We start from the raw sequence: 14,594 nt of genomic DNA, 5'->3' as shown, positions 1-14,594 counted from the left end.
AGGCCTAGAATATGGAACCTCTGTGAAATACTTGGGGGTAATCTTTGACACCAAGCTCCTTTGGAGACAACACTTCGACTCCATGAAAACTGAGGCCACGAAGTCCATCATGGTAGGCAAACGTCTAGCAGGCAAATCATGGGGCTGTAACCCACATGTACTAAGATGATAGTAAAACCTATGATAATATATGGCTCGATAGCCTGGGTAACGAGAACAACTCGGGCGACGACGAGGCAAGCACTGTCAAAACTTCAGTGATTGGCATGTGTGTGCATCACAGGTGCTATGCGCACATTACCTACAACAGCGCTGGAAGCTATCCTCGATCTAACCCGCTGCATATATCGATAGAGCAGTCAGCCAAGCGAGCCCTCCTGAATATCACAAAGGGGGGCTCGGGCAAAGGCAAGATCATATCGTCCCGAAGCATGGAGGAATTGAGAGAGAAGATCCCAATCTCTCAACTACCGAGGGATGATATCCTCAGGCAGATAGTTTTTGATAAAAAGTATAAGTTACAGTACAACTCGATATAGTGCATTAATAGGACTCTCGAAAAAAAACCCAAGAATCCTACTTCTTACAGGACAGGTAGACTGAACAGCAACATGCAGAAGCTGGGCATAATATCGAACAACACATGCCAACTTTGTGATAGATCAGCGGAGACGGCGGACCATATCCTCCTGGAGTGTCATCTCAAGACGCAGGGCTAAGTTTTTGGGCTTACCATGGCCAGAGCATTCTCACATTAAATCCCTCAAGCCAGGTGAACTGCTAGGGTTCATCAGAGATGTCGGCTTGGATGAGGAGCTGTGAAGGAACTGAGGGCACAATAGACCAATGGTCGCAGTGCGATCCTCAATTAATTATCTATCTGACGAAATCAAAATTTGGAATAAAAAATCGCGCTATTTTTATGCTAAGTTTTAACCTGAGTGGTTTTTTTTTTTAATTTTCATAACGCCAGTCGAGAAAAGAGAACAACCACTATTTTAATTTGTTTAAATTTAGGTATCGTTGTATAATTTAATAAGTAATTTGTTTACTTTCCGCGAAAACAGATGTTGTAATAGTACTAACGAATGAAAAACGAGGACGGATCTTTTAATTCATTTGAAAAGAAAATAACGCCCGCGGGCGTTATTCCACTGCAACCAGGAAAAGTTCAAACAAATGTTATGCATAACACAATTTTTATTCAAATTAAAAATTTTCCATAATCTAATACGAATATTTGTTCAAAGCTGCTTTGTTAGCTATACATTCCTAGCAAAGGACTCATAATTTTCATGATAACGGAGTCATAAAAGACTCTTATGGGATCATATTTTCTGAGGCTCAATTTTTTTCTATATTTCGGACTCATATCGAATTTCTAAATTACGAGCGCTTCGAGAATGTTTGAGAAGAAGTCATTTTTTACTAGCAAACACGCACTTACTATTTTCACCTGTTATAGGATTTATTTAAAGTTATAATTTTGTGCAAATGAATTACTGCATTTTCGGAAATATTTGCACTTGGGATATGTATAGAAATATGTTTCGAAAATTAACTACATGCGTCGCCATATATGTAAATGCACGTATGAGTACAACGTACTGACTTCTTAAAAAGAATGCATATTGTATGTAAACAAATTAAGTTAACAACAAACTTGCATATTTTCCCCAACCGTGTACTTAACACAAACTATGACAAAATATGTGCAGTTCCCTCGTCAAATAATTCTTTATGGCCAGATTTTATAAATCGTCGCATGCCGCGTAGCATATAGTGTAATTCGGGTTTAGCCATTAATCGTACCAATATTTCCAGAAATTCTTTGAATTTATCTTGTCGGCTATACTCCATAAGTGCTATGGTGAAAGCGCTAAAATCATCAGGTGCCAGAGAGATTCGAAGCTAAAATTATATTTACAAAAAAATTCCCGTAAATTCAATTTTACGCTTTAATTAACAGTATGTACTTACTATTCTTAAAAATTCAACACGTTCTTGGGGTGCTACCTTTTCTACCACTGGTGCTGTCATAGATAATTTTGCTTTGGATTTAAAACTAAAATCTGTCAGAGGTGATTGTGAGCTGCAAGCGGGGGGTGTGTCAAAGATAGACGTATCAGGGATGCACGTATCGGGGATGGACGTATCGGGGATCGACGTATCGTTAACCAGTTTATAGCGTTTTTTCTTATTAATAGCAAAGGTACTAGTACTGCTCCTGCTTGGGCTTGCAATTGGTGACTTTCTTTCCCGTTTATATATGCTCACTTGACCACTGACAGACGTACTGCTACAGCTAGCGCTATTAAAATCGATAGCCTACATTAAAATGAGATGAGATGTGAATTAGAAACATTAATAACTTATTTTGTTGGCTGAGTGAAATATCACTTCTTCTTGCCAGCCGGTACCCAAAAATATTGTAAATTCTTTTTGATGAGTGGTCTTTGAATGGCATTGTGAAACAATGCGTTTTAGATTGAGCTAGGACTTTCTTCAAAAAAATGCTGAGTTAAGTCATTCGTTAATCACTAGCTCGTTTTCGAACCGTGGAAGGTGATATCCTACTCAGCAAGCGATATTTGAATTATGTTACCTTTACATTATTATCTAGTCGACTCATGAAGTCCATAGCATTTGGTGCTTCACTATATTTTGACCGACCTGCGGCTGCTTTATAATCATCGGGAGTCCAACCTTCGATCGTATTAGTTTTTTCGACTTTACTGTTTTAATGTTTTATGAAAAAGAATGCATATGTTATTTTTTTTTAATAAGTTCATATTTCTGTAATTTCTGTGTAAACCCATTTAATTTTCCAAGTCCCAGTGTGAGTGGTCGTGCCCATTGAATGGGGCGAAGCACTGTTAACACAACAACAACAACAGAAGAATATAAACATTCCATAAAAGATCCGACTTACATGGCCATTGATTGTGCTGACGCAAATTTATTTTTTGCTTGAAGTACTAACTTTGGATCCGAAAAATACCGACTACTATGCGCGATGCCAACTTCCTCACACGTCTCATTAACAAGTGCTTCAATACTACGCTCTTTTGGTTTTGGCAACTATAGTATAGAATAATTATTATTTTTTACAATTGAATGACATAATAAAATATAATTTACTGTTTTGTCTGCATTACGGAAAAATTCACGCAGTTCTCTTACAATCGAACCAAAAGGAACACTTTGTGGCGTTGACCCTAAATACCCTCGTACCCATTTCGATAGTTGTGATGCTTGATTAGGTTGAGCAAAGCGTATATCGCATAAGAGAATAGCACCATAATCATGCCGATGGCGTATGACACGTCCAATGGCTTGATTAACGGCACGAGTTGCTTCTAAGCTATACCATGCTTGGCCTGATAATAACTAAAACAGATATATATTATTTAATTAAAATGTTTACATAAATTGTACATATATACTTCGTTTTCTTTGGTACGATTGTCTTCTAAATAACGCTTCTTTAAGATAATTTTAGGGTCCTTTAGTGGCGGAAATGGTAGTCCCGTGATAATAACTGCACGTCCATTACGATCAGCGAAATCTAGTCCCTCAGAGACTTTGCCGCGACATACTGCTAAGAAACAGGCACCTTTTCCCTCATTAATACTCTTGTAAAATTCCTCCATTGTTGTAGTGAAACTTTCTTTGTGTCGGGGTTCCACATAAAGTGGTTTATGTCGACACACTTCAGCCCAAAGTCCACTAGCTTGCCATACGTCCACACACTGATTTAACATAGGGTAGGAAGGGAAGAAAACTAGCAAACCATCAGGTACAATGCGTGATACATTAAGCACGGTTTGACCTAATGAGCTAAGATACTTTGGATTATCACTGTAATTAAATTTAAAAAATTCAAATTATTGGGAATTGTAATCCGCAGTAGTATTTGTTATAGTATTCTACCGATTGGCAAAATTTGATATCAGCTGCTCACGATCAGGTCCTGTTCCAATGATTTTGACCAATACCTGTGATTGACTTACAATGTGGGGATTTTCTAAAGTGTGTGCTATTGGTATGGCTAACTCAGCTATTAATGGTTTCAACGGCGCCAAAGTTCCACTTGTCAAAATTATGCTGCGTACTTGTGAATTTAAAAGTTGTTCCATGCTGTAATAAAAAATGAGCTGCTATTACATATTGTAACGAATTTAGGGAAATTCCGCTTATTCCAAATATTCTGCTAACGTTCCAATCACTAAACTGTTGAATAAATAACTCCAATATTCAATAATGCAAAAATGGTCTCTATTAGACTACTTGAAAGTACAATAACACTCCACAACCAATAGCGTGATTAAATCAAATTGATTGCTCATGCCTCAGCATGTGCTGCTTTTATACTCTTCGGTTTCCTAGGCGTTCCTCCTTCTAGAATTTACTAGTTCGCTGAGGATTGCATACTTTTGTGAGCATCTCTCCGCTGCTGTATGTACATATGTGTAGACATAATGATTGATTTGTTTATGTGCATACAAGTCACTGCTTAGCATCCGGTTAGAGATGATAGTATCTCTTAGCTTTGCTAATATTCGTCACAATATATTTTTTTAAATAAAAGTATAGACCCATCCTAATAGAAAGTCGTAAGTTAAAAGATTTGTTAACAAGGGCGTATCTATATCAGGAGGTCGGATAGAAAGATTGTAACTGACAAAAGCATTTCTTTTTACTGAAGAGATATGCATTAAGTTCAATTTCCTCTCAAGATTCGTAAAATACTTAAAGCGATAAATAAAATTTTAAAATATATATACAAATTCATATTAATGTATCAGACTTGATTAATTACTCTCAAAAGCAGTAAGCTTTATACCGTATTAAAACTTACCCAAAACCCGGATTGAAGCACCAATAGTTAATAATTTTTGGCAACTTTGCATTGCTACTTGGTGCAACCTTCGACAACCAACCATCTTTGCTAGAACCTTTGTTTTGCTGTTTAGTTTCCTCTATTTGAACATGAACTTTAAAACATTTATTTATCTTTGCTATAAGTTCATCCTTTTTAACGAATACAACATTTAAAAAATTGGCAAATATTTCAAAGCTGCCACCTTTTCGAAATGCTTTATCTTGCTCCTGAGTAGTCAAATATTGAACGAGCCGTTCTAGCAAACTTATTGTAGCAGGTGCTATAACTGCTGTTATCTGCAAATGGTATAAATACATAAATGTAACTACTTTTTCCAAAAGCAATACAACTAACTTACTTTAGCAGCAGCTAACAATTCAAACATAAATGAAGGTGGATATGTTGCGCCTTCTGCTTTGTTCTCAACAAGAATATCATCTATACCCTTTTCCAAATCTAATAACATTTCTTTAAGTAATACCAAATCTTCAAGTTTAAAATCTTTTGGTTCATCGCCACCACTCATAAAATCCAAGGAATTCTCATTTAACATTCCTTTCATGACATGCGTGACATCATCAATTGCCAACGCTATATCCGATGAGCGTATTACTACAGATGCAGATTCTTCACAAATTTTTTCAATATTATGCGCTTCATCTAAAATTACAATGGTATTATTCAATTCTACTTTATTTGCTTTACGTGCCTTTGGATCCAGCAGATAGTTATATGGCATAAATGTAATATCTGCATCGCCGGTCAACTCTTTTGATATATAATAAGGGCATACTTTAAGTTTTTGTCCAACTCGCACCAAGTCTTCAATGTCCATTACCGAAGATTCCTTTAATTCAGGTGAGTCTTTCTTGGATTCGACACGATTGTAGAATGTGCATGTACGTGTTGTAATGCGTAATTTACATAATTGTACTTTATTAGAATTGCCTTGTTCGCGCATAACTTCTGGGTGAATACATAATTGGTCGCGTGAACCAAGCACCACAGAGCGCATAAAAGAATATGATGTACGTTTCAATTCTTGCATGGCTTGTGTTAGTTGGGAATGTGTTCGTGAAGCATATATTATTTTTGGCACGGCCCAGTTCGCATTCCTGGCTGCCACAGCATTCAATTCATTAGCAACTTGTTGTGATGCAGCTCCAGCTTTTATATTTTTTTGTATTAATGTTTGCATATCTCCTTTTCGTGAGAGCAGCCAGGCTAGAGACGAGCACAGGAGGCTTAGGGTTTTACCTGTTCCGGTTGGTGATTCCAGCACAGCATTTGTACCATCGCGTAGGCAAGTTATTACCTTTTCCATATACGCTGTTTGTACATCGTACGGTTCAAATGGAAAGTGAACTGGTACTCCTGCGATTACGAACTCTGGCATTTTGATATGAATCGACTCGGAAATGGTTAGAAATGTTTTTTAATGCATTCTACTTTGTTAACCAATTTCGCAATTGATCAAATACCGCCAAAAACAACACTTCCAGCTGTTTTTGACAGTACTACTAGGGCTGCCGTAGAGATATTCAAAAATATATAATATGGAAAATTACCACGGCCCACTCGGTAACCGGGTTTAGGATCCGTAGTATAGTTGAACCATTTTGTCATGACAACCTTAAGAACAACGGTGATAATTTACAACAGGTGTCGACTGCAAAACGCGCTTCCCAAGGCAGTCGGTTCTATGTACCGGAGCGACTCGGGATTTTTCCCGACCAAGGACTGTCATTTCAGTGTGACCCCATCTAATTTGTTTCGTCCCTCCTACAAATTGTCATCCTCCCAGCAGTTCCTTGCAGCAGGACTGCTCCATATTCTCTTACTCCGGGAAGGAATCGAATCCAATCCGGGTCCGTCTCCTGACCCCGGTCCTGAGAAATGGTTTTGCTGCATCTGCCGGAAAAGAATCTTTTTAGGACGGTCATACTCTGTTCAGTGTGTCTCGTGCAAGGGATGGTTGCATCGGACAGGTTGTTCTGGGCTTGATCCCAAAACCCGACGTCCACGTAACTTTTATAAATCTTTTGTGGATCCTTGCTGTTCACGCCCAAGGGCGTCCCGTAGTCTACGCCTTAGGGCCCCCCCCCCCACTACCTTCCAGCAGCCCCGCTGCTCAGCAAACCACAACAAGTACCCGCTGCTGCTCGCGCCCCACGGCGCCAACAACTCCAACAGCTGATGCCACTCATAACTACTACCTTCGTAGTAGAGTTGGTAGCAATGCTGAGCATCAGCCCCTGCCCCCGTCTTCCCCCCTACCCCTCTTTTCCGGCAGCAATCGTGCATGTCAGGGAAATAGACTCTTAGTCCCTACCTCCGTTTGCACCGTCTGCCAGCACAGAATATACAGGTTTGCGACATCCGCCCAATGCAGCTCCTGCCTTGGGTGGTGCCACTTTCCTAGATGTTGTGGTCTCCGCGACGGCAACCCCCCGACGGGTTTCATTGCGCCATGTTGCCAGGTCGCAAACCCAAATCATCCGGGTACCCCAATGCTTGCCCAAGGACGCCCAGTCCCAGGGCCACAACAGCAATTGCGTCCTGGCCTTCCACAACCCAGGCGTAGTCACACGTCACCCCCAGAGTGGCGTCGTCTCCCCTTATGCACTTCAGAATCCTGCAGTTAAACTGTAATGGACTAACTGGGAAGATTACGGAGATAGTCGATTTCATGAAGCGGCACAACATCCGCATTGCTGTGATTCAAGAGACTAAACTCACAGCAAGATCTGCATTGCAGACCTGCTCTGGGTATAACGTCCACAGGAAAGACCGCGAGAGCGGAAATGGAGGCGGTCTCGCGTTTATCATACACCACTCTGTGCAATATTATATATTTAATCCTGGTATCGACCGAAGGGACAATGTCTTAGAACGTCAAGGCCTATCTGTGCGGTCAGGTGATGCAAACCTAGAAATCATCAACATCTACATCCCTCCTGCCACCTGTTGCCCCAGTGGATACCGCCCTAATATCAGGGCCTTACTCACTGGCAACAATCGCATTATCTTAGGTGATTTCAATGCCCATCATGATCTATGGCATTCAAACTTGCGGGCGGACAGTAGGGGTGAGATGTTGGCGGATCAAATAGAAGAAACGACGTTCTGCACAATAAACGGAGACGCCCCCACACGTATGGTAGGAAGCTGTCACAGCTCGCCAGATATCTCAATCGTGAGCGCAGAACTCGTAAACTGCGTCAACTGGCAGCCGATGGTAACATTGGCATCCGACCACCTGCTCATACTTATTTCGCTTGAGCGTACCGCCGACTTCATCGTCACTGAAAAACGCACTTTCATAAACTTCAAAAAAGGAAAGTGGGAAGAATATAAATCCTTTACAGACAGCCGCTTTGCTGCCCTCCCTATCCCGACTGATGCCCGCCAAGGGGAGCGTGCTTCCCTAAGGTCATTAAATCCGCCTCGGCACATTTCATTCCCGCCGGGAGAATTCCCGAAATCCGGCCCCACTTCCCGGCGGAGGCCGCAAACTTAGCGAGAGAACGTGACCTTATAAGACAGCTTGATCCAGGCGACCCCCAAATAAGGGATATAAACCAACGCATCAGATTTCTTGTGGATGAACACAAGCGGGCGAAATGGGAGGAGCACCTAAGAGGTTGTAACCTCTCTACCGGTGTGGGTAAACTTTGGTCCACCGTAAAGTCCCTATCGAATCCGACTAAGCACAAAGACAAAGTTTCCATCGCCTTTGGCGACAAAGTGCTGTCAGACGCGAAAAAATGCGCGAGCGCTTTCTGCCGACAATATATAATGCATCCTACGGTCGACAAAGTTAGACGGAGAGCCAATAGACACGCACATAAACACAAATTCAGCGCGTCACCAATCACCATCACCGCTAAAGAGGTTGAGGACGCCATTGGTCGTGCTAAACCATCCAAAGCAGTGCGCCCAGACGGCATAGCCATGCCGATGCTTAAAAGCCTAGGGAAAGAGGGTTTCAAATATTTAGCGCATGTCTTCAATCTGTCTCTTTCCACCTTTGTCATACCTGAGAAATGGAAAATGGCCAAGGTGGTCCCGCTGCTAAAGCCTGGGAAACCAGCTAACATAGGTGAGTCGTATCGTCCGATATCTCTCCTATCGCCAGTGGCAAAGACGCTTGAAGCCATTTTGCTCCCTTATTTCCAAGCAAATTTGCAGCTAGCCCCTCATCAGCATGGCTTCAGAAAACTCAATAGCACTACCACCGCGCTAAATGCCGTTAGCACCCAGATAAATTGCGGTTATAGAACAGTACTCGTAGCGCTAGACCTATCAAAAGCTTTCGATACGGTCAACCATGGCTCGTTACTGCAGGACCTGGAAGGGTCTACCCTTCCCCCATGTCTTAAAAGGTGGGCCGCAAATTATCTGGGTGGTCGACAGGCATCGGTGCAATTTAGAAACGAAACATCAAAACCAAGGAGAATTAAACAAGGGGTGCCACAGGGTGGTGTCCTATCCCCACTTTTGTTTAATTTCTACATATCTAAGCTACCTTCACCACCGGAAGGAGTCAGAATCGTTTCCCCTACAAGAATACTGACTATCATATGACTATCATCTGATTGTCAGCAATGTCAACCTAACGATCAGCGTCCCATACAAACTTTCTATCACAAACTTAAGGGGACTTGCGCAAATGTGATGTAAACAACTGTGTACGTGTGAGTTTGTGTCTCCTTCTTATACAGCAACATGGGCTACTGATTAAGTATATAGCCGTACTGCTCACTCTCATTCGTTTTCCTGGATCAGTGCTGACACTCTAACTATCAAAAAGTGTCATAAATGATAGTTTACTGTAGATATCAGGTTTGACTGATATACTATCATAAATGACCATTGATATATTCCGCCAAAAATGAAACAATGATTTTTGCTTTTTATTTACTTTATTTCATTACGTTTTTAATTTTGTACGTGATAAAAGCATACGTGTTTCTTATTTGTTTAAAATAAATAGTTTTATAAGAATTCGAGTTCAGAATGTTCAATTTAAATTCAGAAAATAACAAAACAACAGAAGAGCGCTTTCCTCATGCGGAAACACATTTAAAAATGAATCACCATTAACCACTATTATTTTTCGCGTATCAATTTTTTGAGTGCGCCCCATACATTCCGACAGCTTTTGGTATTTTTTAATATTATTTTCGATTTTTGTTCTTTTAGCATGGAGCTTTGAAATGCTCTCTTTTTTATTTTTTAAACTTATTTTTTATATGGTTTTCGTCGGTTGAAAATGGCGGAATTTAAAAAATAAAAAAACAACCGTGATAATCATTTGATTGTCATATGACAGTCACTAGTGACAACATGATTAAATCGGATAAACTGTTCTCGCATACATAAAATTCCGTTGAGAATTACGTATCTGTCTCACATGCATAATGGTATCTGCTGTATGTTCTTTTGTTCTGTACCAGGTGTCCGAAGCTTTCCCAGTTTGAGTCCTTTTTCATGATTATAGGCTGTCGTTGGGAACATGCTGACATGCGTGAGCGAACAAAGGAACAGACATAAATTTGAGTATCAATGTTTACGTCATCGCAGGATCAGCATTGTCAATTACAAGTTTGAGTGTATTAGTAAAACTATCAGCGTTTCTTGTAGGGTTCCTACGCCGATGACTGCACAATAATGGCCACAGGCCCAGGTCCAAAGATCGATGCGCTATGCAATAAAATAAACGGCTACCTCCCTGATCTCTCCAGTTTTTTCGCCTCGCGAAACCTGGCATTATCACCGACTAAATCTGCCGCGACCTTATTTACAACATGGACGCCCCAAATGTCGACCATTTTGAACATCCACGTCGATGGCTACCGACTGTCCTACACCCCAAAATCTTGAGTGTGACGTTTGATCAGGATCTACATTTTGGTGAGCACGCAGCCGCAATTGTTCCGAGAATTCAGAGCCGTAACAAAATCTTCAAATCCCTCGCTGGCAGTACTTGGGGAAAAGATAAAGAAACGCTCATGACTACATACAAAGCAATTAGCCAGCCGATTACGTGCTACGCGTCACCATATGGTCGCCAAGCCTAAAAATCACCCACTGGAAGAAACTACAGGCCTGCCAAAATACTGCTCTCAGAATCGCCACGGGCTGTCTTCTTATGTCCCCAGAACACCATCTGCATAATGAGGCGAGAATACTCCCCATCAGGGAGAGAAATGAGATGCTGACCAAATAGTTCCTGTTGAATACCCAGAAACCTGGGCATCCCAACAGACATCTGATTGATGAACCAGCACCGCCTAGGGGCTTAAGGAGTCATCTCCGTAAGCATTTTGAGGAAATACGGCACCTGAGAACCCAGCCGTATGAAGTGAAAAAACACAAGCAGGTCCTTGGTGAACTCCATAAACAGGCGTCGGAGCTTTATGCCGGGAATTGCCCGGTGAATCCAGTGCTTAACGAAAATTATCCAAAACTTGCGGAAGAGGAACGCATACTCCCCAGGGAAACGCGTGTCACTCTTGCTCAACTTCGTTCTGGATACTGTAACAGGTTAAACTCTTACCTATCCAGAATCAACCCCGACATACAAAATGTATGCCCCGCTTGCAACGTGTCCCCACATGACACCAACCATCTCTTCAATTGTAGTGTGGAACCAACGCCTCTAACACCCCTTTTCTTATGGTCCACCCCTGTTGAAACGGCAAGTTTCCTTGGACTCCCGTTAGAGGATATTGATGACAATTTGTGATCGGTCGCGGCTCTTAGGTGGGGCGAGCATAGCTACAACAACAACAACTGCAAATACGTGCCCCAGCGGGTTGTTGTTGTTGTAGCGATGAGGACACTCCCCGAAGGCCTTGGGGAGTGTTATCGATGTTGATGACCCTTTGCCGGTTGTAGATCCTATAGGATTGGTTATGACCACATGCGTCCTTCTAGGCCATACCGCCCTCCCACTTCCTGGAGGAGGTAGGGGTCCCATAGCCTCGGCTGTTAATGAAACAGGATTCGCCACGGATAGGTGAGGTTGACAATTGGGTTTGGAGAACCTATGTATTGCGCTGGCAACCTGAAAAGGCTGCGCTACACAAACCCCTTGAATCCGGTATTTTAGTCGCCTCTTACGACAGGCATGCCTACCGTGGGTATATTCTAACCCGCTGGTGTTCCCCGGTAGGTATGGCCTAGAAGATTTCATCTGGTCATATCAAATCGTTTCCGAGACACACAAATTAATATAGAGACAAAATTTCTCAATTGTGTTGTTAGTGTAGAAATGAGAAAAACTGAATTAAGCGTGAAAACAAATACCAGCAGGATGGACTAGTGGTTAAAGGCTACTACAGTTTCACCATGTGAAACAGTTTCACCGGTGAAACCTTTGATAACATTACAAAAAAATTGCCTGATGATGATTACGTTGGCGGTTTTCGAAATGGGTCCATCGCAATAAGCCAGTAAATGTTTCTTTCTTTTCAGTTTCTCTTAAAAAACCTAATAATAGAAATTCAGTTATAATAAGCCGGTGTTAAGCTCATGAATTCTTAAATATAAGTTTCCGAGATGGTCGGGCTAGTATCTTTATGGTGCTTGATGTTGAATGTCGGTAACACTCCCTGAGGCCTTCGGGGAGTGCTCTTATCGCTACAACAACAAAAACAACTGCTGATACGCGCCCAAAACATCAGGAGGTGTCAAGCGATGTGTATTGACCTCAGTATTAATAATTCGAAGGCCGAAGAAAATTTTGACTCTCTCAAAAGTTATTAACGAAAAACTGAAAAATGGCCTTGGGTCCCTCCGAAACCGGTAGTTGGATCCATAGGCCGCGCTTATTAAATACAACCCTGTCCGGTCCACCAATTCTGTGGGATCAAAATTAAATACGTGCAAAGTTCCTTTTACACAAAATGTTTTCCTGTACAAAACATTACAACATAAAAAAAAAAACAAACATTACAACAACTATCTGAAAATTTCCAGCTTCTACTGCAAATATCTCCGGACAGAGTTAATATTTTCCTTTTCCTTCTTAATATACGCGTGGTCTGACACCTCTTTCGATATTTGTGAACGCGTACTAGCAGTTAATTTAATGTGGTTGTGGTAATTTTGATGATTTCGTGGTACCCACAAAAAAAAACTGTGGGTAAAATAGTTTTGGTCTCCAAACCCGCGTTGGACACACCTACGGAAATTTTTTATAAGCGCGGCCGAAGGTCGCCAAAGCAGAAAGGTGTTCTGCGCAAAAATACTATGGATCCCACCCCCGGTTTCGGAGGGGACCGCGGGTAATTTTTCGGTTTTTCGTTAACATCTCTTGAACGAATTAAAATTTTTATTTGCCGCTTTCAGATTATTAATACTGACGTCAAGACGCGTCGTTTGACACCTATCTCAATATTTTTGGAAGCGTATGAACAGTCGACCCCTCAATTAGACTATTACCCTGAGAGTATTTTTATCGCTACAACAGCACCTACAGCCGACATAAAGTTATTACTCTACGACTGATGAACAGTAACGTTTGCTGAAAGCGCTCAATGCAGTCAGACGTACCCTACAAGAAACGCTGACAGTTTTACTAATCCACTCACACTTGTAATTGACAATGCTGATCCTGCGATGACGTAAACATTGATACTCAAATTTCTGTATGTTCCCTTGTTCGCTCACTCATGTCCGCATGTTCCCGACGACAGCCTATAATGATGAAAAAGGACTCAAACTGGGGAAGCTTCGGACACCTGGTACAGAACAAAAGAACATACAGCAGATACCATTATGAATGTGAGGCAGATACATAATTCTCAACGGAATTTTATGTATGCGAGAACAGTTTATCCGATTTAATCATGTTGTCACTACTGACTGTCATATGACAATCAAATGATTATCACGGTTGTTTTGTTATTTTTTAAATGCCGCCATTTTCAACCGACGAAAACCATATAAAAAACAAGTTTAAAAAATGAAAAAGAGAGCATTTCAAAGCTCCATGCTAAAAGAAAAAAATCGAAAATAATATTAAAAAATACCAAAAGCTGTCGGAATGTATGGGGCACACTCAAAAAATTGATACGCAAAAAATAATAGTGGTTAGTGATGATTCATTTTTAAATGTGTTTCCGCATGAGGAAAGCGCTCTTCTGTTGTTTTGTTATTTTCTGAATTTAAATTGAACATTCTGAACTCGAATTCTTATAAAACTATTTATTTTAAATAAATAAGAAACACGTATGCTTTTATCACGTACAAAATTAAAAACGTAATGAAATAAAGTAAATAAAAACAAAAACAATTTCATTTATGGTAGTATAACAGTCAAACCTGATATCTACAGTAAACTATCATTTATGAGACTTTTTGATAGTAATACTGTCATCACTGATCCAGGAAAAGAAATGAGAGTGAGCAGTACGGCTATATACTTAATCAGTAGGCCATGTTGGTGTATAAGAAGGAGACAAAAACTCACACACACACAGTTGTTTACATCACATTTGCGCAAGTCCCCTTAAGTTTGTGATAGAAAGTTTGTATGAGGCGCTTATCGTTAGGTTGACATTGCTGACAATCAGATGATAGTCATATGATAGTCAGTATTCTTGTAGAGATATAATTCACTTGCTTTAATTTTTCACTTTACTCTTTTTGGTCGTCCGGCAGCCCTGAGTCTATCTGCAATGGAAAATGTCATAGGAAA

General features: G+C 40.8%; 1 protein-coding gene across 1 annotated transcript; it reads right to left on the bottom strand.

Annotated features, from left to right (window-relative positions):
• Positions 1-1,191: 1,191 nt before the first annotated feature.
• Rtel1 (Regulator of telomere elongation helicase 1) lies at positions 1,192-6,354 on the bottom strand. Its single transcript, XM_067779051.1, has 9 exons — positions 5,244-6,354; positions 4,862-5,181; positions 3,934-4,140; positions 3,447-3,861; positions 3,142-3,390; positions 2,933-3,081; positions 2,606-2,735; positions 1,981-2,328; positions 1,192-1,911 (listed from the first exon to the last, which is right to left on the bottom strand). The coding sequence occupies exons 1-9, from the start codon at positions 6,279-6,281 to the stop codon at positions 1,699-1,701; spliced, it is 3,069 nt and encodes a 1,022-aa protein (XP_067635152.1). The 5' UTR covers positions 6,282-6,354; the 3' UTR covers positions 1,192-1,698.
• Between the last annotated feature and the right edge of the window lie 8,240 nt (positions 6,355-14,594).

This window comes from Eurosta solidaginis, chromosome 4 (genome assembly GCF_040869045.1).
Source record: "Eurosta solidaginis isolate ZX-2024a chromosome 4, ASM4086904v1, whole genome shotgun sequence".
Taxonomy (NCBI): Eukaryota; Metazoa; Arthropoda; class Insecta; order Diptera; family Tephritidae; genus Eurosta; species Eurosta solidaginis.
The sequence above is the reverse complement of the archived record's forward strand: the minus strand, read 5'-3'. Positions and strand labels throughout refer to the sequence as shown.

Excerpts from the sequence above, each read along its gene's own strand:
- Rtel1 (XM_067779051.1), bottom strand. The coding sequence starts at position 6,281 with ATGCCAGAGTTCGTAATCGCAGGAGTACCAGTTCACTTTCCATTTGAA. Across the intron at positions 3,862-3,933 it reads ATATCAAATTTTGCCAATCG|TGATAATCCAAAGTATCTTA; the intron begins GTAGAATACTAT and ends ATTTAATTACAG. Across the intron at positions 1,912-1,980 it reads GTGTTGAATTTTTAAGAATA|CTTCGAATCTCTCTGGCACC; the intron begins GTAAGTACATAC and ends ATATAATTTTAG.